The sequence below is a fragment of the Mustela putorius genome, unplaced genomic scaffold, assembly GCF_011764305.1.
Source record: "Mustela putorius furo isolate JIRA1106 unplaced genomic scaffold, ASM1176430v1.1 tig00003983_pilon_pilon_pilon, whole genome shotgun sequence".
Classification (NCBI taxonomy): domain Eukaryota; kingdom Metazoa; phylum Chordata; class Mammalia; order Carnivora; family Mustelidae; genus Mustela; species Mustela putorius.
In genome coordinates this window covers 8,784,160-8,808,857 of record NW_025422123.1, presented here as the reverse complement: position 1 = coordinate 8,808,857, position 24,698 = coordinate 8,784,160, and the positions used below count along the sequence as shown (strand labels likewise).

Genomic DNA, 24,698 nt, shown 5'->3' with positions numbered 1-24,698 from the left:
CCCCTCACATGGCTGTTACCTGCTCCATGTCTCCCTCCCCCTGCTGCTGGGGAGCTCCAGAACGCAAGGACTGCCGGTCTCATTCATCACGGTATCTCCAGCATCTGGCGCTGCTCCTGGCACTGGCGGGAGCACTAAACATACGTTTGTTGAATGAATCCATGTTAGTATTTAATCGAATACTGTCAAGCACTATTTAAGTTCCTTGAGGGCAAAGATCATGTCTCCCACAGACTAGGGACCATATAACTTTCTTATTTCTAGTGGTGTGTCACCTGACCTAATGCTGAGGTTTCTCAGGTAGCACAAAATTATGGTTTTAGAGGTGAGGGCTCTTGGGTTTCATCACAGGGGTGGCAGGGTGCCTTGGAATGGCTCCTGCCAGGAAGGCTGAGACGCCCTGCCCTCTAAGTGGAGACAGGAAGGGCTAGGAAGTAATGCTACCAGCCTTATAAAGGGCCAGGGTGAGGGGTGGCAGCTGGCCCTCATATCAGGTGGCCCTTCGAGTGAGCCAGCCTCCTGGAGCCGCTGGCCCCAACCATCCAGGGGGCTCTCACTCAATTTAACTTCTCTTTTGATGTCCTTTAGTCTCCGGTAATGTTATTCGGGGCCGCAGCTTCTCCCACCTGTGCAACGGGGACCCATGGGAAAGGCTCTGCCAAATATGGGCCAGAGAATGAGAAGGAACAGGTCCTGTTCTCTGGCCCTCTCTGCCCCAGAGAGCCCTCCCTCAAGAGGAAAGCCTTGTGGTTGGCTGGCAGTCTTGTTTCCCTTCAACAGCTAGCTACCTGCATGGGGTTCTCGGGGTCTAGCAGAGAGCAAAGTGCCAAGCTCAGGCTTGCCAGACTTGCTGCTTTCAGTTTCATCCTCTTTAAAAGCCTTAGGATCCTGACCCCCAGCGCTGCTCTCTGAGGCCAGGCACAGCCAGCTCTCGGCAGGATGCCCCCTGCACATTCTTGAACACTGAGTTTCTTCTGCCGGGGTTCTTCATAGTCTGAGCCTCTGGATTGCTTTTACCTTTCCTAACCGCAGAGATGTATCTCCTTGCCATTTCTTATCATTGTTACCTAGCTCATTTTCTGAGCCACTCAAAGAGGGCTTGGGAGGCTCCTGTGCTTGTTTTCTCTCTCTCTCTCTCTCTCTCTCTCTCTCATCTCTGTCCTGTCTTGGATCTTTCCATGTTTGGGCTCCAAACTTCAGCATTTGTTGCAAATACTTAAGGTTGGCACAAAGCCCCATCAGTTCCATTCAACACCACTAGGGGGTGCCACTCAGTACAGGCCAAAGAGCCAGAGACAAAAGGCTTGCAGTCCAATTCAGGAGACACACACCCAGCTGGAATATAAAGCAGAATACAAAGTTCTCCCACCCAGGAGAGCTGGGTAGCCCAATAGAGCAGGTGACCGCACAGGACACTGCTGGCCGAGGTCCACGGGTGGCCCCTCTTGCTTGCCCATGACTAGTCATCAAGGCTGTCCTTAGCTCCGTCATTCCAGTGGGAGCCCGTGCGTAATCGGGGTGGAGGAACGAGGTCTGCCGTTTGTTCCTTTTTCCTTCAGTGTGTCCGACATTTAAACCCTCGGTCAGGAGCCCCCATTATCACTGATTCAAACACATCGCTGGTGTCTTTTGGTGACCTCTCTTGGCCCTTGAAAGCTGCCCTCGACATTCTCTTTAACCTGATTTCTCCAGGGCGAGTGGAGCGGAGTGAGGAGAGGACATCTGGCTAACTTGCCCTGGTGGCAGAGCTGCTTTCCGCGCGCGCGCGAGCGCGCGTTCCTTATGTGTGCACATACCGGCTATCACCAGCAGGTGGCGCTCTGCCCCCGGGCATCTGATTCAAGGCAGAATCCTATTCAACTGAGGTCGACACGGCTCCTTCCAGGATCCAGACTCAGAGCTAAGTGCTGTCCGGCACACAGGTCGTTCTCAAACGTGAGGGTGTGGCAGTAGCGCTGGAGGACTTGTCAAAACAACGATTCCTAGAACCTTTCCCCAGAGCTCCTGATTCAGTGGATTTGGGATGGGGCCTGAGAATTCCCATTTCCAACAAGTTCCCAGATTGGGCAGCCAGTCCTGATGGCCCATGGACCACACTTTGAGAACCATGGCCATGTGGCATCCCATTCAATCCTCTCTCCTCACTCTGGGGAAGCGGTAGCACTCCCAACACACCAAAGAAGAATCTAAAGCACTGGCAGGCCAAGTGACCTTGTCTTGGTCTTTGTCCCCGCTGGGGCAGCCGGCGGGGGTGGGAATGGCTATGCCTGTCTGAAATCAACCTGCCCACTCTAGTTCCAGGAGAGCAAGAAAAGACAGCAGGCTGGGTGCCTGGGTGGCTCAGTCGGTTAAGCGTCTGCCTTCAGCTCAGGTCCCGGGGTGGCAGGATCCAGTCCTGCTTTGGGATCCCAGCTGGGAGAAGAGTCTGCCCTCCCTCTGCTCTCTTCCTTTTCCCCTCCCCCTGCTCATGTTCTCTCTCTCAAAAATAAATAAAATCTTTAAAAAGAGAGAGAGCAGACTTGGGATAAGCAGGGTATTGGGAGGGACATGGGACATTGTCAGACTGAGTAATTTCTATTCTGTCCCAGGTGTTGTGGGTTTTATTTAAAGATTTTATTTATTTGACAGATAGAGATCACAAGTAGGCAGAGAGGCAAGCAGAGAGAAATCAGCCCCTGCAGGAAGCCCTCCCCAGCCCCGTGCTGCTCAGAAATGCTTCCCCCCACACTTTGGCAGGGTGTTTTAAAAGCACTTTAGCTTCTGTTGAAATCTAATCCCAGGGGCGCCTGGGTGGCTCAGTGGGTTAAGCCTTCAGCTCAGGTCATGATCTCAGGGTCCTGGCATTTGAGCCCTGCATTGAGCTCTCTGCTCACTGGGGAGCCTGCCTCCCCCCACTCTCTCTCTGCCTGCCTCTCTGCCTCCTTGTGAGCTCTCTGTCAAATAAATACATAAAATCTTAAAAAAAGAAAGAAAGAAAGAAAAGAAATCTAATCCCACAATATTGGCCAGTAAGTACTCTGGGCCCTGCCTGCCTCCCAGCCCCCCTTCCCTTTTCCGGACTAAAGTTCCACTCAGCTGAGCCCCTCCCTGGGAACTGTTCTTTCCACTGTAGAGCCCCCTTTGTCCAAGTCACACCTCCTCTCAGGGTAGGGGGTGGCGGCAGTCCACATTCACCGATTGAGGCATCCAACCTTCCGACTAAGGACCACTCTGAAAAGTTGTCTTAGCTCCAGGGCTTCTGATGGCCTCTGTTCCCACAAGCTCAGGAAGCCCAGCTTCTCGCTCTGCCCCACCCCTTCCCACACTGGGTATACTTCCTGAAGTCACCCCCCACAAGAAACTCCCTGCACACAAAATATCCGTTTCCCAGGGAACCTGTCCTGCAAGGACTTGTTAGGTACTGTTCTAAGCATTACATGAATTATGTCATGGGATCCTCCCAACAGCTCCAGGAGGCAGGTATTTTTGTTATCCTCTGTGTATGGATGAGAAACAGAGGAACAGAAAGGCTCAGTAACTTGCCCAAGGTCACAGAGCTAGCAAGCTGCAGAGCCAGGATTCCTATGCAAGCAGTCAGACTCGGAAGTATGACCCAACACTGTCTTCCAGAACATTCCTGTGGTCTAGCCGCAGGGAAATTAAACAAAGAGAACAGCTGAAGACACATTCTAATTTGAGAGGGGGAAAAAAGTCTCTGATGCGCCCAATACTTTTCCACCAACCTCTTGCTGGTGCCTGAACATACACAGCCTTAGTTCTTAATTTTAGCTCAGTTGTTCTCATCCAGGGGCCATTTTGCTCTCCAGGGGACATTTGGCAATGTCGGAACACTTTTGGTTGTCAGACCTGGGGGGACTCTATGGACATTCAGTAGATGGGAATCAGGGATGCTACTCATGTCTTAAGAACACACAGGGAAGCCCCTCCCTCACTGCCCCCCCCCACCGACAATCCAGCCCCAAAACATCAGCTTGAGAAAACCTGCCATCTAGGTTGAAGCCTGGTCTCCCTGAAGTCCCACTGTGATGGCCAGTTGAGAGTAGGCTCTGGCGAAGGTGGCCAGAGGTCCCTGAGCCTGCAGTTTAGAGAGGGTTTGAAGGGCAAACTTCCTACTTCACAACCCTTGAAGAACAAACATTATCCCCAGTTGACAGGTGAGGAAACTGGAGAATCACAGGGGTATGTGAGTAGTGAGAAGAGAGGAACCTGAGGGCCCTGGAGACTCGCCCTTTCCCTCCTTCCTCTTGCCGCTTTGCCCCTTATCTCTCCATGTTGGCCACACTGTACTCAATGTGCTAAGGCCACTCCTGCCCCAGGGCCTTTGCACTTGCTGGTCCTTCATCACTGAATAGTCTCTACTAGTTATCTGGTCTTAATCCGGATGTTACCCTCTTGGAGAGGCCAGGCCTCCCCTAACTACTCCATAAAAGTGCAATGCCCTTCCTCCTCCCTATTCTCATGACCTTGCTTTATTTCTTCCTCAGTGCAGATATAAACCATCTGATGTACAATATATATATTTGCTTATCCCTGGCCCTCTTCTCCCTCATCTCCACCCTGATTTGCTTAATGTCCTTTTCCCACTGGTCCTGATTTTAGTGTTTTCATCCTTTATTGTTTCTGTTACAAACTCTCTCTAATCCATTGTGGAATAAAAAGAAATACAAAAAGGAACTATCTCATGATGACACGGTTAATGGAAGAACCATTCATTAGACTAATTCTAATATTTTTCCACCAAGATTTCCAAACAGCAAAGTGGAACAAATGAACCTGCCATCCCATCTCCTCAAGCTTTGGGGAGAACCCTGAAGTTGTCACTAAAAAAAGAAAAGAAAAGAAAGAAAAGAAAGCGACGTTTCCTTGAGGCTTTGCTTTTTCTGGACATTTTTCACTTTATTTCCTAATATATTTATACTTACTCAACTAGGAAACATTTTTCTGGAAGTTTTTCAGTACAAATCACTCCACCACCAAGAAACCCAATGTGGAAAGCGAGGGCTGAATGTGTCACTGATCTGGGGGCCCAGGGCCCCCCGTACCCCCTGCCTTGCCCCAGTCCCTGAGGAGACTCAAAGTGGACATTACCAGACAGCTCTGTGTGTAGTTGGCCTCGGTTTCCTGAAGGGCTAGGGTTCGTTAACTCTTCGTTCCTGCCAAGCTTGGAATATGCTTGGAAGAAAGAAGCCGGGATGTGGAGATTAGATGGTGGTGAGGGGGGTACTGCAGGGCTGGGCAGCTGGACAAATGCTCCAACAGGCTGTGGGCTCCTGAGGCCCTGTCAGGCTCACGGTTCCTACGGTACCCAGAGCTGAGGCCTGCTCACGCTTGACTGTCTCCAGTACAGCAGAAATCTCTGCAGGGAAGGGACCCAGCCTGCCTCTGGAGCTGCACTGTCTGTAGTGGGGGGCATGCCCATTTTCCAAAGGGGCAGAGCTATAAGCTCACCAGTGCTGACATCTGAGACAAAGGCCACCAACCCAGCCCTCCTGCTTCCCCTTCTCACTCCCTCCCTGCTCAGGCATCCCGGAAATACAGTGATGGGTCAGGCCTGGATCCTCTTCCTGTGTGTCACCTTCCCTTGGGATGTGCTCTTGACCCATCACCGAGGCCCTGGCCGCCATCACTACATGGTGGCGGGGGGGGGGGCGCCAGGGGAGGAGCAGGAAACTGGGGATAATGTCAGTACCAGCAGGAGTGTCACACGTATCATCTCTAACACAACACTTCTCTCTCCCATTTTCTCTCCTGCTCAATAACACCCTTGAGGTATTAGCCCACTTTGCAGATGAGGAAAAGTGAGACTCGGGCGGTTCAGTCATGTGCAGCTAGTCGCACAGAGGGACGTGGCACTGACCACAGGCCTGCCAGTCACCATTCCGCCCCATCACAGCGCTCTGCATTCCAAGGTGGGAAGGGGTTGGGGGGGGGAGGGGAGACCCTCAGAGCCGTGGAAAGCAAACCTGGAAAAATTAACCAAAAAAGCCAGATACAAAAGGTGGCATTTTATATGCCACCACCTGTGTGACAGCGACAAAGGAACAGATACCCATGTGCATATGTTTCCGTAGAGGAGCTCCAAAGGGACACACAGGAGACCTGTACTGGTGGTGGTTTCTGGGGTGGGGGATGGGGTGACAGTAGAAACAGCAGGAGGAGGAAGACTTAGTTTTTACTGTGTATCTTTTTCTACCTTTTGAATTTTTTACTGTGCCCATTTATCATTTAATATAAATACTTAAAATAGTACCTGACACATGGAAGTATTATAGGAGTGTATTCTGGAGCACCTGGGTGAGGCAGTCGGTTAAGCGTCAGACTCTTGGTTTTGGCTCAGATTATGATCTCAGGGTTGTGAGATCAAGTCCAGTGTGGAGTCCTGCATCGGGCTCCATGCTCACTATGGAGTCTGCTTAAGACTCTCCCTCTCCCTCAGGGTGCCTGGGTGGTTCAGTGGGTTAAAGCCTCTGCCTTCAACTCGGGTCATGATCCCAGGGTCCTGGGATCAAGCCCCGCATTGGGCTCTCTGCTCAGCAGGGAGCCTGCTCCCCCCTCTCTCTGCCTGCCTCCTCTGCCTACTTGTGATCTCTGTCTGTTGAATAAATAAATAAAATCTTAAAAAAAAATAAAAATAATAGGAAATTATTTCAATGGAAAGAAGGGATAGTAGAGCTGGGGCCAATGGGGTGGGAGTGGGTCTGCCCCAGTCTAGGTGGATGAGTTGGAGATGGCCCCAAAGGAGAGCTACTGGGGACAGCGTTCCTGGGTGCTTCTGAGGGCTCAGGAAGGATGCAGGTCTCTCTCACACAAGCTGGGGACATACTCCCTGACAGGATCTCAAGTTTCCAGAACATTCCAGAAGAATGAACGAACCAGGAGAAGACTTCAGAGGAGACCATGAGACCTGGTATATTCGGGCCTCTGAGAAAAGAAACTAAGTACTTTAGAGGACACGGCAGGACTAGCCTTGGGCTCCTCGAGGACAGGGTCCATGTCTGAATGACCTTCTAGAGGGCTACAGGTGGCCCTGTCCCCTCGGTAATCAAGAAAGGGCCCAGGCCCAGGTACCACTGTCTCTGACAAGTTTGTAGGGACAGTGTCCCACACTAGCAAGGTTTGGAAGGAGTACAAAACCTGGGCTGGCTTACATGTGTGTCTTCTTTGACCTTTTTGTTCTCCTGGAGACTGGCCAACTTGGGAGCACTTGGGAGTTTAGGACAGTGTCTAATGATTCTCCAGAATGTACCCGGCCCAAGAAACATGGGGAAAGGGAGAAGGAGTATATATAGCCAAGCAGGAGACACTGCTTGGCTAATCCTATTTTCAGGGGAGGATGGTCAAGGAAGGGGGCAGCTTCTGGCATTGGAGAAAGATAAGGCAGCCAGGGACAGCTCCTAGGGTGATTTACATGGAGTATTACACACACACACACACACACACACACACACACACACACACTCAGAATGCCGAGGTTCAGAAGGAATTCTCACTCTGCTCCTGTGCACGCCCACCAGGACAACTTGTGAACTGAAAGGACTGGTGGGTGCCCCGACCACCTCAGGGACAGTGGAGAAGGCTGGGTTCCCAAGAACGAACATCTTGGGTCCCTCCTCGGCAGGGATGTGGTGTTGGGAACACTGCATTTTAATATCCACCATGGAAAAGTTTACCTCAGCCATAACAGAAATGCCACCTAAAGCTATTCTAAAATACCATTTTTTGCTGAGATTGGCAAAAGATTAACACCTCGATCACTTGTCTTGACAAGGGTATAGGGAAACAGGTTCTTTTTCCCCCGGATGGAAGCTAAAATGGTACCACCCTCCATGGGAGGTATTTGGCAATAGCTCCCAAAATATGAAATACATATCGTGGGCAAGGAATTCCACTCCCAGGGAGTTGGCTTACAGAGAGCCCAGTAAAATGACATCATGTCATCGCAGCATTGTTTGTTGGAAATACCCTCAATTTCTCTAAATCAATGGTGACAAATTAAAGACACACGACGAATGTTCTGCAGATGTAAGAACAAATAAGGATGCACTTTATGAACTAATATGGAACAGAAGACCGAAGAGCTATTACTCGGGAAGAAAATAAATGCAGAAGAGTGGACGAGGCTGCTAACACCTGTGTAAAAAAAGGGGGAAATGTGTGTCTGTGTTTGCTTGCTGTGCACAGAGCTTGCTGGAAGACACGTCAGCCACTGGTATCACAGGAGATATGCTGGGAGGGGGCCTGGTGTCCTGCAGCTGCCTCTGCTCCCAGTGAGGGCTCTTGTCCCCTTCATCCTCCCTCAAAGTGGGGCCCAACCAGTGGCTCCCAGAGGTGGCAGTCAGTGGTCAGGAGGAAGCAGGGCTTGAAACCCATTTAGCCATTCCATAGTCTGGAGACCTCACCCATGTCCTCTAACCTCTAAGCCTCTGTGTCCCCTTGTGTTACGCAGCAAGAAGCAGCGAGAATGGTAGTACTGTTACGAGATGAGATGAGACATGTGTTAAGTGGGGATGATAATCGCACCCCGGCTCGGGCTGCTGGGAGGACGTGCCATCTAGCGTGGCCCCCGGCGTGCGCGCGGCAGGTACTCTGTCAATGGATCTGGGTGCACATGCATCTTGGTTTTTCACGAGCACCCGGACCCTTACAGGATCAAAACAGAAACTCTCCCGCAAGGCCCTGAGGGTCCGCCTTTAGCCTTCATTTCCACACTGAGCCTTGTGTCCCCCTTACCTGCTGTGGTCTCTGTCCCCTCTGTCCTTTGCTTGACTTGCTCAGCTTTAAGGGCCAACTCCGGGGTCACCATCCCTGGGATGCTCTTTCTCAAGCCTTAGCCCAGAAGGAGCCTGTGATGGCGGGGCTCCTGGGTGGGGGTCGGGGGTGGTCCCCCTGAGGTATATCATCACACCACGTGGTGCTGAAGTCCCCAGTTCTGGCCGATTACTGCCCCCCACCACACACCTGCTTGCTATGATAAAACCATCTCCACACCAACGGAACCACGGCAAGGGCCCATTTTCTACCTCTCAGGCTGGCGAGCTCTAACAGGTTTGGAGAACAGGAGGTGGAAGTCAGTAAGAGGCAGGTGCTGAGATGAGAGTGTAAGTTGTGGTGGCTCGTGAGCCATCTGGGGACACCTGTCCACGTGCAGTGAGCATGCCCAGCGAAATGACATGTGCCTGAATCTGCTCGCAGCATCCGTGCACAAAAGAAGCCTGGAGACTCCCTACGCGTCCAGCCCCCAGCACTGGCTGGTAAGTTCATGGTAGAGCCACACTGTGGAACATCATTGCAGCCAAGGAACAGAATGAAGCAACTTTTTATTACTGACATGGAACCCCTCCCCAACGGTACACTGCAAAGTGGGGCGGAAAGCAACGATAGTTTACATAATATCTGCCATTGTGTAAAAAGAGGAGAGAGTATATACAAGCATTCGCATTCAAAACACAGCCTATTTCTGGAAGAATACATAAGATAATATTGATACTAACATAACGGCAGCCTCCAGGGGCAAGAAGGGGATCCCTTCTATCTTTGTCTTCGAAATTTTCTACTGTGTACATATATTATCTAGTCAAAATTAAATAACTTTTTAGTAAAGAAGGAAAAGCTGGTAATAAAATGGAGATGAGGGTAAGCTGCTCGCTCCCAGAGGAGGAGAAATACCTCGAATGTGTTTCCAGAAGCGAGAATGTCCATGGGAACTCTTTACCCTCGGGCCGGCTGCCCCCCACTTGCACCTGGGCACTGTGGGCTGACTGACGTGCAGAGAATTAAAAACTTGTTTCAGTATGAGCCTGAGTAAAACAGAAGAATGATAGTAGACCTGTCAGCAGCGATTGAAGAAAATTCATAAATGAATGCTTAACAAAGTCCTAAAGAAATCAAATTAGAATTTGGGGCCCCCGAGGCTCTTTCACGATGGCAAGGAAGTGGCAAGGCTCCGGCTATTCCTCATACACCCAGGGCACTACTCCTAAGGGCCTCTGAGCCTCCTAACCCTTCTATTTAAAAACCTTGAAGAATATCAGGAACTCACCTGGGTAAATGAGCTGGAGCAGGGCCCCTTCAAACCCCAGACCCCATCAGTTCAAATGGCCCCTTTCGGGGTGCCTGGGTGGCTCAGTCCCTTAAGCCTCTGCCTTCAGCTCAGGTCATGGTCTCAGGGTCCTGGGATCAAGCCTGGTGTCCAGCTCTGCTCTCAGAGGGGAACCTGCTTCCCTCCCCATCTGCTTGTGATCTCTCTTTCTCTCTCAAATAAATAAGTAAAATCTTAAAAAAAAAAAAAAATAGCCCCGTTCCTGGGGCAATACTGGTGTGGAGCTGGAGGAGATGTTCCAAAACCCAGCCTGCCTGACTGGGGTACAATGTGCAGACCAATGCCACAGAAGGGGTCTCCGCCAGGTTTACAGGGGAGAAGGCTGGTTCCAGCTGACCCCAGACTCGCCGCTGTGCAGAAGGGGCACGGGAGCCTCAGGAGCAGTACAGGGAAAGCAGGGCCTTGAGGGTGGAGGGTAACTAAGCCCCTGAATCCTCTCCCACTGGGTCCCTTGACCTCCCACCTTCCCTCAGGCCATTTCGGCTCTCCCATCCGGTCCCATACCTCTTCCAGAAGCTTCACTTGCCAAGCCCACCCCATTCATGCCGGTCTTCAGCCCTCAAGCCCAACCCTCTGGACACTTGCTCCTCATCTAGGTCCGTGGTGTTAATCAGGTTCTTGCGTTTATTTGTCTCCTGGACTACAAGTGAGCGCCGGGGGGAAGGGAGTTACTGTGTGTCTGTTTCTTCCCTCACCCTGGGGTATAGGGCTCAGACTGCAGGGTGAGGTCCAGAGGCCTGGTTGGCTCTCTTGGGGCCTCCAGTTTTGGGGTTGCTGGCTGTCCACCTAGTTGAATCATTTGAATTTGCTAAATGCCAAACTTCGTGAAACTAACTGAAGACAAGTAGTCTCATCATACCCTCAGCCGGAACACCACCCAGAGGCTGCAATGATCCTGATACTCCCTTGCCACCCATCTGGGACTAACACTCCAAGTCCCCACTCAGGCCCAGGAGGCTTTGCATGGTGGGGCCCCTGCTCCTCCCTGATCCCCCCCCCCACCTTCTCCGGGCACACAGCGCTTGCTTTTCCCTCTCCCTGGAATGCTTTTCCACTAGCCTGGCCTCGTCTGTGCACTCAGAGCCTTGCTCAAAGACAGCTTTCCTTCCCTACCCTTTCTAAAACAGCAACCCCTTCGGGGCCCCTGGGTGGCTCAGTGAGTTAAGCACCTGACTTCAGCTCAGGTCATTATCTTGGAGTCCTGGGATCCAGCCCTGTGCTGAGCTCTGCAGTCAAGGATATTCTGGGTTTCTCCTTCCCACTGCCCCTCCCCTGTCCCTTCCCCACCTCTCCCCCTCCCCCTTCTCATGCTCTCTCAAAAATAAATAAAATCTTAAAAAAATAATACAACAAAGTAAAATAGCAACCCCTTTGGCACCTAGCTCCTCTCATCTGCTCCTCCGGATCCGTTCACTCCTACTGTCCCCCCTGCGCTGTGCCCTGGGAGGCTGGCCCTCTGGCTTCTGGCTTCCATTCGGCAGAGAACAGGCAAGATATCAGAAGTTTGGGGGGCTGGAGACTGAGGTCCTGGTATTAATTCCCCAGCGGGCTCCCTCCCTAAAGGGCTGCTGCGTGTGACTGGAGGCCACCATGAGCCAAGCCCTCCGCTCTTGGCAGAAGGCGCCCACACAGGCCTCTCTCCAGGTTCTGGTAACTGACCTCTCCCTCCCTGTTACTCACCCAGGAAGTACACCACCCTTGTCTTCCCTACACCACCCCTTGGAGATAATCCCTTTATTAAATCTTCCTGAAACCTGGGTGGCTCAGTTGGGTAAGCCTCCAACTCTTGGTTTTGGCTCAGGTCATGATCTCATGAGCCATGAAATCGAGCAAGATGGGCTCAGCATGGAGTCTGCTTGAGATTCTGTCTCCCTCTCTCTCTGCCCCTAACCCCACCCACACACATGTGGAGGCATGCATGTGCACGCTCTCTCTCTAAAACGAATAAATCTTTAAATTATGCAAAGCACACTATGGCTTTCCTTTCAGGACCCCACTTCACCACCCGACGTCACATGTCTGCTGTCGGTGAGCTGTCTGTCCCACAGCTGGACCACAAGGTCAGAGAAGGTAATGACCTTACTACACTCTGTGCTGTATCCCAGCATCTGGCTCAGCGCCCGCACTAAGTAGCTCAGTTAATGTTTGCGGAACGAATGAGTGTGGAAAGAATGGATCAATATAATCTGGAGGGGATATGGAGGCTCGAAGGAAAGGTCAGATTCTAGGAGGTGCTGGCCACGAAGAGCACAAAATGCGGCATGGGATGTAGGGGTGATGAGAACGGCCTTCTTCACTCAAGGCATAACCACTCTCCCCTTGACGTCCTTCTTCCGATTTCTCCACAATCTCTAATGCTTGGGTTTTGTTTTCTTCCCAACGGAACTGACTTCCCTGGGGGTAGGGGCCATGTCTGTCTTGTTCACTGTGGTATCCTTACAGCCTAGAATAGTGCCTGGCCTACACAGAAGGTGCTAGACCCACATTTGTTGAATAAATTAAAGAGAGAGGAGTTATCCAAAAGAAACTATGGACTGGCAGAGACTGGGAAGCCAGGTTGGGCAAGAGACTGGGAAGCCAGGTTGGGCAAGTTAGACTTGGGGTAAGGAGCCACAGGGAAGAACTTCGAGTTGTCCTCCGGGGAGGGACGAGACGTGGAGGAAGGTGGGCTTGCAGGCGACACAGGCGGGGAATAGCAGGGAGGTGCGGCATCAGACTGGCACAAGAGGAGGAGATGGCAGAATTTGGTGACTGACCCAGTGTAGAGGAAGAAGGAAGATTCCAGAGTGTTTAGCCCTGGGGAGGGGTGGGGGGGGGAGAGGGAGATGAGACAATGCTGTAAAGCCTGCCACCAAGGTGGACTGTGTCACATCGAGAGTACAGCCTGACAGCTCAGTGGCCAGAGAGCTACAGACAGATGCTGAGGACTCCCAGGGAGGTACCAGACAGAGGTGGAATGATGAGCCAACTCCTTGCATAAGCAGAAGAATGTCTATGACCATCCACAGCTGGGTAGGTCAGGGGGAAGAGCCAGCTAACAAAGGGGAAGCCAAGAGGTAGAATAACCAAGGCAGGGAGAGTAATGTCCTAGAAGCCAAGAACAGCTCTGAAGGAAGGGGCAATGAAACAAGGTCACACATCAGAGGCAGTAAGGGTTGGCCCTCACTGAGGACCCCAGCCCAGAGGAGCACCCGACTGCTAGCCTCTGGGCCTGGCTGGCAGAACCACGGGTGCCAAGTCAGGCGGTTTCCGTGTTCATGAGGGGTTTGCTGCCTGTCCCACCAGGCACTCCTGGGCACACACCCTCAACCTCGTTTGTGGCGGACTGCCGGCTATCTTCCAGATCCATTCTTTTGTTCTTCCCACGGTGATGGAGCTCCCAAATTTTACCTAGACCTCAGCTAAGACCCACGTGTCCTCACTTCCCTCCAGTTTGGTGGGGCCACTGACTAGGAGAGGGCAGCTTCCAGGGCTTGAGCTCTCCTGCACAGACGCCTCCCCTCGGGCTGGACTGCGGACCCAGTGGAGAGGGCGGCAGCCGCCTTCCATCGCATGGATGGGAACAGCACCTGAGATGATGGAAAAGCCATGAAACAGAAGGACGCTTGACACCATCGGGCCACCAAACCAGCCTGGACCGCCTACTCAAAAGTTTCATAGGAGGCATACATTCCTGTCCTAAACCACTAGATTTTGGGGACTTTTGGAGACTCTCCAGCCCAACTCATACTGGAACACACCATTTAATCCAGTAGAGAGATACCACCTTAGGTCAGAACAAAAGTTGTCCCAGATGGTCTCTGCCAGGACCCACACAGGGCAGGGAAAGAGGCCCCAGGCATTTCCCCTGACAAGACCCTCACTCTCCTTGTACCAGTGGTAGTACCTGTAGTCTCCTTTATGATCTGCTACAGATCCATTATTCATAAACAGATCAAAGTCCTTCACAAGTCTTTTTTGTGTCTTCATCTACTTCATCGAGGCATGGACAAGAGCTGTGATTGGCAGCCTCATCCTGCCTCCCCATTCCCCGCTGTGTCACTGGTTCCATTCCTAGGTCCCTCCTCTCCCACCCACAGACCAACGAACGACAGTGTGGGTGTGTGCTGGGAATCAGTTTGTACACAGTAGCACCCAGTGCATTTGAGGGACAATCATGTATGACCGTGAAGGAACAGCCAAAGGTCAAAACGCCTGAGCTCGGGAGCAGGATGCTGGGTACGGACTACAGCTGTGGGACTCAGCAGCCGAGGAGACTGCAGGAAGCTACTGCCCTCCCTGCGCCTCCCGTCCCGAGTTGGAAATGGAAGCCATAAGAAAATCTGCTATGAGATCACTGTGAGTAAATGAGTCAATACATGTAAAACAGTGATGGACAAGAGTTAAGTTCTCAGTTAGTATTAGTTTTTTATATGTCATTTTTAAAGCAATAGGGAAAAGTCTGGCAATGAAATAATATTGTCATTTATAAGCCTTGGTTACAGACATTTCTCATTAAATCCTCCTCCCGAGATATCATAATTATCCCATGTTATAGAAACTGGTTTGGTAATTTAGTGATTTGCCTGAGATTTCACAGCTGGTCAATTGTGGGACCATGAATACACATGTCCGTGAGCTTTGTTCTACTGAACCACGTGGCCTCTTACAGCAACTTCAGGATTCTAGAAAAACAAAGCACAGGAACCTCAGTTCCTTTTACGCTTGTTTCCCTAGAGGGCCGGGCCATTTTGTTACTGGTTTCTCAGTTTTCACTGGTCACTGTTTAACTGCCCCTTGGTCAGAAACAAAGGAAAGGAGCCTGTGAGTGTCCTCGCCAGAGGCCAGACTGGGGGCTGCTGGCCCAGGAGGGGGCACCCAGGAAGGGGCGTGCTCCTTGGTAAAGAGCAGAGGGACTGTTGTATACTTAGGAGACGTGAAAACCTATATGGTGTGTGGATCTTTTTTTGATCTTGATCCAAGCAAGGTAACTATTAAAAACAAACAAACAGAAACATTCTTGAGACAGCTGGAAAAACCGGAGTATGAGCTAGATACTAAAGGCTATAATGAAATCTGTTTATTTGCTAAGTATAATATTGAGATAGTGATGATGTTAAAAAAAAAAAAAGTCTATCAACCCACACAAATCTGGCCCCCAACACAAAAAATGCTAAGTCTTTTCAAAGGTACAAATGTAATTCAGTGAAGGAAAAGTAGCTTTTCAACAAAAGGTGCCAGATCAACTGGACAGATACAAAGTAAGGAAGCCTACCTAAATCTCCCATCTTCTATAAAAATGTACTCAAAACAGATCAAGGACTAAAATGTAAAACATACATTTATAAAAATGTTATAAAAAAAAAAAGAGAAAAAGATTTTCGGGAACTAGGGCTTGGTGAAGAGTTTTTGGACCCAACACTAAAAATACCCATAGTGGCGCCTGGGTGGCTCAGTGGTTAGCTGACTATCAAATGACTGCCTTCAGCTAGGGTCATGGTCTCGGGGTCCTGGGATCAAGCCCCGCGTCCGGCTCTCTGCTGGGCAGTGAGCCTGCTTCCTCCTCTCTCCCTCTCTGCCTGCCTTTCTGCCTACTTGTGATCTCTCTATCAAATACATAAAGAGAATCTTAAAAAAAAAAAAAAACCCGTAAAAGAAAACACCGATAAACTGGTCTTCAAAATTAAAAGCTTTTTGGTCTGCATTAGAACCTGTGGGGAGGACACAAGGACAAGCTGTGGAGCAGGAAAACGTCTTCAAACCGCACACCTGAGAAGTTCTTTTATCTAGAATAAAGAAATTTACAAACAAACAAACAACCCAATGAGAAAATGGGCAAAAGACTAAACTAGATCCCACCAGAGAGCAAATAAACCCCTCTAGCCATAAGTAAAATACAAACTAAGGTCACAACGAGTTATTATTACACACCTGTCAGAATGGCTAAAGCAATATAAAATAATAACACCAAATATCGGCGAGGATGCGGAGAAACCGGATCCCTCATACACTGCAAACAGGAATGCAGAATGGTACAGCTAGCTACTCTGCAAGAGTTTCGGTTCCTTTTAACATTCAATGAGCAGTTACCACAGGACCCAGCAATCGCATTCTTGGATATTAATTGCAGAGAAGTGAAACTTATGTTTACATAGACCCTCTCCACAAATGTACATAGCCGCTTTATTCATACTAGGCCGAAACCGGAAACTGTCACGGTGTTCCTCAAAGTGCGAATGGTCACACGCACTGTGGTACAGCTGTACCGTGAAGCAGGACTCAGCAAAAAAAAAAAAAAAACAACAAAGGAACTACCGATACACACAACCTGGAGGGCTCTTCCTCATGCCGAGTGAAAAAAGCCAACCTTGAAAGGTTATAACTATATGATTCCATTTATATTAACAATTTTTTTTTAAAGTAAATTCTATGCCTAACATGGGGCTGGAAGTCACAAATCCTTAATCAAGAGATGCATGCTCTACCGACTGAGCCAGCCAGGCACCCCCATGTCTATTTAAAAAAAATTTTTTTTTTTGAGAGAGAGAGAAAACTTGAGTGGGGCGGGAAGAGCAGAGGAGAGGGAGAATTGGGGGTTCTGACACAGGGCTCAATCCCAGGACCCTGGGATCATGACCTGAGCTGAAGGCAGACCCTTAACCCACTGAGCCACCCAGGTGCCCCAACAACCTATAAATACAATTATAAAGATGGAGAACAGAAGAGTGGCTGCCAGGGGTTAGGGACGGGGAAGGGTGGATGTGGTTATAGAGACTGCCACAGGGGAGCTGGTGGTGATGAACGTTCTGTATTTTGATCTTGATCACGGTGGTTGTTACATGAATCCACATGTAACCAAACTGCACAGAACCACTCACACACAGAGGTCAAAGTGAAAACCAAGTAGGTGCTATGGGTTGTACTGGGGCCAGTCTCCTGGGTCTGATACTGCACCTGTTACACAAGATGCTACCACTGGGGCAAACTGGGCCAAGGGCACATGGGACATTTTTTTTCTTTCCAACATCTTATGAATCTGTAATTTCAAAATTAGAAAGAAAGAAAAAAGGTTTATCAAAGAGAGATGTATGGAGACCTATTTACAAGTTAAATGACACAGGTCTTGCGTTTACTTTAAAAGCCCAGGAAAAGGGGCCCGTGGGTGGCTCAGTTGGTTAAGTGTCCTCTGACTCCCTGTTTCAGATCAGGTTGTAATCTCAGGGTAATGATCACAGTGAGACTGACCCCTGCATCCTGGCTCCTCGCTCAGCGGGGAGTTTGCTGGTCCCTTTGTCTTCTCCTCTGCTCCTCCCCTCTGCTTTTGCTCTCTTTCAAATAAATAAACAAAATCTTAAAAAAAAAACCCTCCAGGAAGGAAAAATAAAGGGAAAAAAGGTGGGAGACATTAACGAAACAGAATTGAAAAGATATTGCTTAGTGTTGAAGCTGGGCGAAGGATATAGAGGGAAAGCACATATACTTTCCTCATTCTGTGTTTGAAAATTCCCAAAGTAGAGTTTTAGATAGCTCCCAGGGGTACTAAGTCCAACAGAAGGACTAAGCCTTATCTGCCTACAGTCTTAGTCCTTGCTGTGACTTTTCAATACAAATTAAATTCAAAGTATACCATTCTGTTTCATTTGCAGTTTTTATTATGACCTTTGATTAAAAGCTCATAAATCACATCCTTAATCTGGCTCTGTTTACTACTTTTCTTTCCAAGAAGTCTCCCAAAGTTATAAAAAAATAGACATTTATAAATATACACTGAGAATTATGCACAGTTTTTACACAACGATGGTCGGGTCAATGTTTCAAGCTGTCTTATCACCTCCCAGGGCCTCTCACCCAGAACAGAATTCGGGTCTCCGATCTTAAAAGCAGAAGGGGCAACATTTTCCCAAACCTGCCTCTTCCCTTGGCAACATGGCATGGAGCAGGTGCTGGTTTTGGACAGTAATGGCGAATGAGGAAGTGCAGAAATGCTGACGAGGGTGGCTGCCTCGAGGGCAGAGAACAGCAAGCTGGCAAGGTCTCAGCCCTGCACTGGCCAAGACTCAAACCCAGGCCTGTAAACTTAACCGGCGAAGAATTGCCACGAGCCAAATCACAAACTCAGCAAGGGCCCACTCTGACTGCCGTCCAGTTGACTGTCATCCAGAGTTTCAGGCCACTACAAACCTGAATGCTTATTTGGTCCGGAATGGGGGAATCCAAATATCTCCCCAGCATGCCATCTTTGGGGACTGACAAGCAGCTCTTTGCCTCTGGGCAATGGGATGGAGGGCCCTAAAGCAACAGTGAGGCCAGAGGAATATGGAACCTGCTGTCAAGTTTTTTGTTTTCAAATTCACCCAGAGCATGGAAGATCAGGAGAGGACTCTGGAAGCGGAGCATCAGGAAAGTTCAATACGGACCTCAGGATGCTAACCCAGGGAACAACTTGTTTATCCTGTGTTAACTTCCAGGTGTCACTGGCATTTTTCTTCTTTGGACTTTGGTTTTTAAATCTCTTCCTTTGGAGACCAGCCAAAGGGTATCAGCTTGTCCAGAATCTTCCTCAACACTTGGGATTTTTGGTTTTGATTTTTGTTTGTAGAGTACATCAAGGATGAAGTCTTCTCTCCCCAGGAGGAAAAGAGGTTGATCAGATTCAGACGTGCTTCTGGAAGAAGACCCTGGCTTGGTCTGCAGGCTCCACCGTAAGGGGAACCACGGCCTTCTGTCCCTGCCAGCCTTCCAGCAGCTAGCCAGGCCCATCCCTCGAAATCTCCCCCTCCCCCACCCTCCCCATCAAATCCTTTTCCTGTTGTTTACAATCCGTGATTCCTCTACAAGTCACACCATAATATATTCACTGATTAGCGCTCATCAGAGAAAAGCTCTTTCACAGGATGGAGCGGGACTTAGTTGGAAGTCCCCAAGCACACATCCCACAGAGGGAGAGTCGGGGATTACTCTCCCAGGAGAGAGTGCGGCCCTGCTTTTGGGAGCAAGTGCCCATGAGAGAGTCGGTGCTGTGCGCACGCGTCACTCTAACTCCTGTGTGTTTAGCAGATCTGTGTGTGCCTGGTCTTCCAGGGTTCAAAGGAATCAAGTCCTGTGACAATAACTGAAGTCACTGTCTGCTCCGGCGCCCCACAGTACGGCCAGGGGGATTAGAAAAGTCTGATCATCACCATCACGTCTTCTCCACCCAAAGATCCAGTGAAATTAGGTAGTCTTAATATTGAGCTGGCTATTAAAATCATGCCGGGTCATGCCAGCCACCAGGGCTTGACAGCGAGGAGACCACCCTCTCTTCTTCCCTCCAGTGGCTTTAACAGCCCCAGGAGAGTGGTGTCCACGTTTCTGTACAAGGCAGGCTTCCTTCTCGGCTCATGAGAGGGACCTAGAAAGAAGAGGAATCCATGGAGCCTGCCTGGTAGGGGGGTCCCCACCTGCTCTCCTTCTAAGGGGGACAGCTCTAGGGCTGTTGAGGGCTGGCCCCTGGGCCGCAGGGCGCTCAACCTCTTTGCAACAAGAGGTACATGTGGGGGATGAGTGAGGAGAGAAAAAGGGAGAAAATTTCCTTTCCCTAGATTCAGACCCACTGGGGAGCCTCTCCTTTCTGCCAGGGAGCAGAGAAGACCACCTCAGTTGGCCAGAGAAGCCTCTCGGCTCCCCAGCCTCCAACTCACTTCTTCCTGCGAATCTTGGGTTTCTTCACAGGCCGCAGATAGGGGTTATCGATGACGTTCTCCTCCCCATTCCGGCTGCCCGACAAGGAGGGGTTCTGCTGCAGGACAGAGGTGTTCTCCTTCTCGGCTCCAGAATCATCCTTTGAGTAAAAGCCGAAATAAAGCAAAACACCAACGGCATAAGGAAAGAGATCATGCCCAAAATAAGAACTACTATTAGCATCCCTTTCGTCAAGAAATGAGAAGCCCAGGGACCACCTTCTTTCTAATGTACCTATCTCTGCCCCGGAGAAGTAAGGCCCAGGCATGGACCAGCTAGCAGAGGAAGATGAGAACATAGCTTGGACACAGGGCAGCATGGAAAACAAAACTCTGAGTCTCTTGAGAAGGCAAGGACATGAGTTAGAACAGAGGCCTGGCAGGAGCGAGGAGTCAGAGGCAAACAATTAGACACTCAAGGAGGAAACCCGGCTTGTGTGGAGATAAAGAAATAGAGAAATGACCCGTGATGCTTTGCAGGACAGAGGGCTAGAACAGATCTTGTGCACAGGGCCTCTCCTGGGCCAAACTGAATGCCAGTCATAACCAATTTCCCTCAGATTCTCAAATATCTGCTACCTGCAACAGGTACCAACGGTCATATTGCAGCAGAAGCCGAACATTCCTTGAGCCCTGAGGGTTCCCGCCAAGGCAAAGAGAGCACACAGGTGCCAACACGGGAACGTCAACGATACTCCCCATCTGTGACCCGTGGCTCAGCTCTTTCACTGTTTGCTTTTTGAGGAAGGTGATTTGGGAGAAAAGTTTATAGGTTTACATATATTCCACATGATCTCAAATTAAAACATTTTTTAATCAGTGTAGACATATTAAAAGTAGGTTGAAACGTTAAAAACTGGTTCTGGAAATATGGGTGATTGATTCTCCCTTATTTATACCCTCCTTTATTTTCCAAGTTTTTTAAAATGAGCAGAAGCTGCTGGGGAAGGGGGAGAAAAATCACACCAAGGCCTTGACCTAGAAGCTCAGGCCTGAGGGGCTAGAAGTGACCAGCAGCAGCTGATTGGGCTGCGCCCCCTGGTGACAGGCCACGGCTCCTGTCACTGAGATTCCTGTTTAGTAATTGAGGCAAAAGAGGACCTGACCTCAACCAGGAGATTCTGTTGTCCAAAGACAGCAGGGCAGAAGAGGACACTGTGACTGGATGACAGGAACAGCAGGCTCCCTCACAAGGGACAGCAGGCCATTCAGGGACTCCTGTCTCAGGCTTAGCGAGTCTGAAGAAACTGGCTCCCTTCTAGGTTCCACACCCCAACCCCCCCCCCACCCCGCCAATTCTGTTCTCCCGCCAAACCCAGTTCCATCCAGGGTCCCTGTGTTTTCCCTCTCCCACAAAGTGACCTAGAACCACTGCGGACCTTCTGGAGGCTCCCTTAAAAGGGGATGCCCCCAGGCTAACCTAGCTCATGCCAGACGACCAGACCTCCCTGGGATATTTGGCTCCCAATTTTTCTGAAGTTGTTAATGGGTTGGTTTAATAACTCACCCCTACCTCCCTGCTGTCCTTTCTCTACCGGAAATGTCCTATCTTAAGTAGTGGCAAGTTCCTTCAACCACAACTTAAGTGTTTCCTGAGATAATAAGGAGGGGAGGGACAGTGAGGGGCACAAAAAAGCCAGCCCTGGGAGCTCTGCCAGAGGGCATTAGGCTTCCTTTGTTCGGCTCACTTGTCTCACAAGGCCAGGATGTGGGTCCTGAGTCATGGGACAACAGCTTCTCTTCTCCCAAGTAGAGCTGGAATGGCCACTTTCTTGCCTCCTTCAGGGACAGGCAGCCTTGAAATAGGGAGGGACAGGAGTAGATAAAAGTAAAATGCCAAACTCATGGAGATTTGCTTGAAAAAGGTGGGAGCAGAAGAGTCTGTGAGAAGCTCCCCAGGCCTGTGAAGGCCAGAGTGTGTGCACTCTGGTAAGCCCCCCACGACCCCAGGTGACTGCAGTGCCTCACAGTTTCCAATGCCATCTTTCTATCCTGACCACTGCTGCAGGCACCTCTCTGCCCTCACCTCTCTCCTGACTCCCAGGCTTGCATAGCCACCTGCTCGCTCAACATCTCCACCGGGCCTCGAGAGGCACCTCAGACTTCTGTGCCAGAATCGAAACTCCAGCCCTTCCTGAGGGGACTCCGTCCTTCCAGCCGTTCCAGCCAACTCCACCGTCACGCTTGCTCTTCTCTCCCAGACTCTCACAACCAAATCTGTTAGGATAACTCCTTGGCCTTACCTTCAAAATACGGGTAGAATCTGACCACTTCTGCTCTCTCTACTGCAGCTGCCCTGTTGGACCCTCAAGAGCTCTCATCAAGACTACTGCAACAGCTTCCTAACTGACCTCCCCCATAGCCCGAGATCTTTAAGGAAGTTCTGGTATGTCCCTCCTCCATTTCACACCCTCCCACGACTCCCACTCACCCAATTAAAAGCCAGTTCTGAGAGCTGACTGCAGGATCTTAACTGACCTGACCTCAGCCTCCCTCCCACTGCCTCCCTCAGCCACAGTCCAACTCACCTCTGGGTTGTTCCTCAGGGCCTCTGCACTGGTTGCTCCCTTTCCAGAATGCTCTTCCCCAGATATCCACATGGCTCACTTGCTTACTTCCTGCAAGTCTCTTGTCAAATGTCTCCTCAGTGATGTCTACCCTGATTACCTTATTTAAAACTGAAACTTCCATCTTTCACCCTGGATCTTCCCCTTCCTTGGTCCCCTTGCCCCAACAACAGCATCTGCATCTTTAATATACTGTAGATGATTCATTTATATATTACATTCATTGTTTCTCCCCTCCCCCCACCCTGGCCAACACACAGGCTTCCAAAAGACAGATGTTTCATTAATTCTTTTCACTGAGGCATCCCAAGCACCCAGAACAGTATCTAGCACATACAGGTACTAAATACTTGTTGAGTGAATGAATGGTACATTGTTGATAAAGGAGCATCAAGTTTAGATATGGGTATTATCACAGAAGGCAGCTAGTTCAAATATACAAGGGGAAAAAATTCTCTTACACATAATTTAAAATGAATAGTCCTTTTATGTTCAAGTACATGGAGAAACCGGAACCGGATTAAACAAAGTAAACCACCTAGCAACAGTCCTTGAAAAGGGTGCTGCCATTGGTAGATAAAAGAATAATTTAAAACAGCAGTTATTTAATTCACTGTTAACGATGTCTGTAAAGCACAGATAGAAAACATAAGCGTCTACACGGAGCTGGTCAGGTCCCATGGTTACGTCCGCACAGTGGAACACAATGAAAGCCTAAGGAAGGCCGAAGAGGCTCCTGACATACACATATGGAATGATCACCAAGATACACCAAGAAAGGGAACACTGTGACTTGCTATTTGTGTTTAAAACAAGGAGGAAACTGTCTCTGGGAGGATACAAAAAAGACTGGGAACACTGGCGGCTTGGGAGGCGGGGAAGCGGACGACAGGGAACAAGGATGAGGTAAAGGAGGGTGGCCATACACTTCCTTCTACCTTGTGAATTTTGAAACATAGGATTGTATTTGCCATTCAACAGAATAACAGGAGTAAGTCCAATCAACTGTGTATCTGTTGTTGCTAGGATCCTTTTCTTGAGGTCTTTTTATTTATTTATTTTTATTAGAAGAGCAGGTGGTGGTACAGCCTAAAACGGTGGGAGGCTGGGGGAGGGAGCCGTCAGTTAGGCACCCAATGTACGCTGCTGAGACAGGTTTTCCTATTCCTGCTTGTACTTGTGAGGAAACAGACTCAGATGTTAGGGAATGCCACCCAGGTCAAGTTATCTGGAAAGCAGCGCCATCTGGATCGGAGGCCAGGCCAGCGTGACTCTGAGGGTCAGCTCTTCCTCCTCTCTGCCGTCTGGCTTGGCCTCTCGGCACCCTGGAGTCCTACAGCAGCTCCCGTGTTCCTGTAGCCTCAGCTCATTCATGGCCATGACCTGACCTCTGTCACCACCTGCGGTGTCCAGTCACATATCTGCAGACCCTTTAGCTACTTGGTACTTACAAAGGGATGGTGGTTTTGCTTAGAGGATGCCTCCTGTTCATAACATGAAACTCATCTGAGTCCACGACCACATCACCATATCGCAGACCAAATTAACTGAGTCCAAAACAGAAGTGGAGAATAACAAGGTCCTCTGCTTTAGGTAAAGCCATGGGCTTCCAGCCCTAATTCAGAAAGGAATAATCCAACATTAAAGAGACACGTGTTCAAGCAAGGAGGCCCACCGGCAAATAACAGAAGACAGCACAGGTCGCGTTCCACCTGCATACTGGGGCTGCTGGCTGCCACCTGCCGCATGGAACCCTGGAGAATGTGCAGAATGCTTGGTCCAATGATAACCACCAAGGCATCCTTTGCTTCAAAGCCAGGGCCGGCCTTAAAGGATGGATGAATATGGTAAGCGGACCACAGGGTCCCACAAGCCTTAACGGCATTTCAGCTTCTAGCAGCTCTGTAGCTGTACTTGGCACTTTCTCAAAAAGATGCAGAAACACGAGTGGGGTTTTATCCTTGCACGTGCTGAGGACAACACCTTGATACCCAGATGAGAACATCCATGAGCTCTGACGAGCACGACTCACCCGCTTCGGTCTCTGTGCTCGCACACTTGGGTCTCCTCCCCCGGGAGTGAAATGCCCCTAACAAGACAAACCCCTCCACCATGCCCTGGCCCCTAGAGCCCTTACCTCTCACCTACCAAAGAACATCAATCCAAAATGTTTCTTTCTCTCCTGCATCCACTTTTCCTCTCTACCAGATCATCCCATCAGCATACTGACATCCTGTTCTTTTATCTTAAAGAAACAAACAAAAATAAAAACGGTTCTCTTAACCCCTTAACGTTCCCCCTTTGGCCACCGCTCCATTTTTCCCCTTCCCTTTA

At 49.9% G+C, this 24,698-nt stretch overlaps 1 protein-coding gene across 7 annotated transcripts in view; it reads right to left on the bottom strand.

Moving 5' to 3' along the window:
- Positions 1-9,317: 9,317 nt before the first annotated feature.
- TAF8 (TATA-box binding protein associated factor 8) overlaps positions 9,318-24,698 on the bottom strand; it is a 30,215-nt gene continuing 14,834 nt past the window's right edge. For 2 of the 7 annotated variants that reach the window (XM_013062350.2, XM_004739912.3), the window contains exons 8-9: positions 19,759-19,898; positions 17,708-19,469 (exon numbers count right to left, since the gene is read on the bottom strand). In XM_013062350.2, coding sequence (XP_012917804.1) covers positions 19,457-19,469; positions 19,759-19,898 — 153 coding nt within the window. In that variant the 3' untranslated portion in view covers positions 17,708-19,456. Of the gene's footprint in view, positions 9,798-17,707; positions 19,470-19,754; positions 19,899-22,831; positions 23,980-24,512; positions 24,610-24,698 lie in introns of those variants that run through there. The other 5 variants (XR_006604106.1, XR_006604105.1, XM_004739915.3 and 2 more) reach the window with 5 other exon arrangements.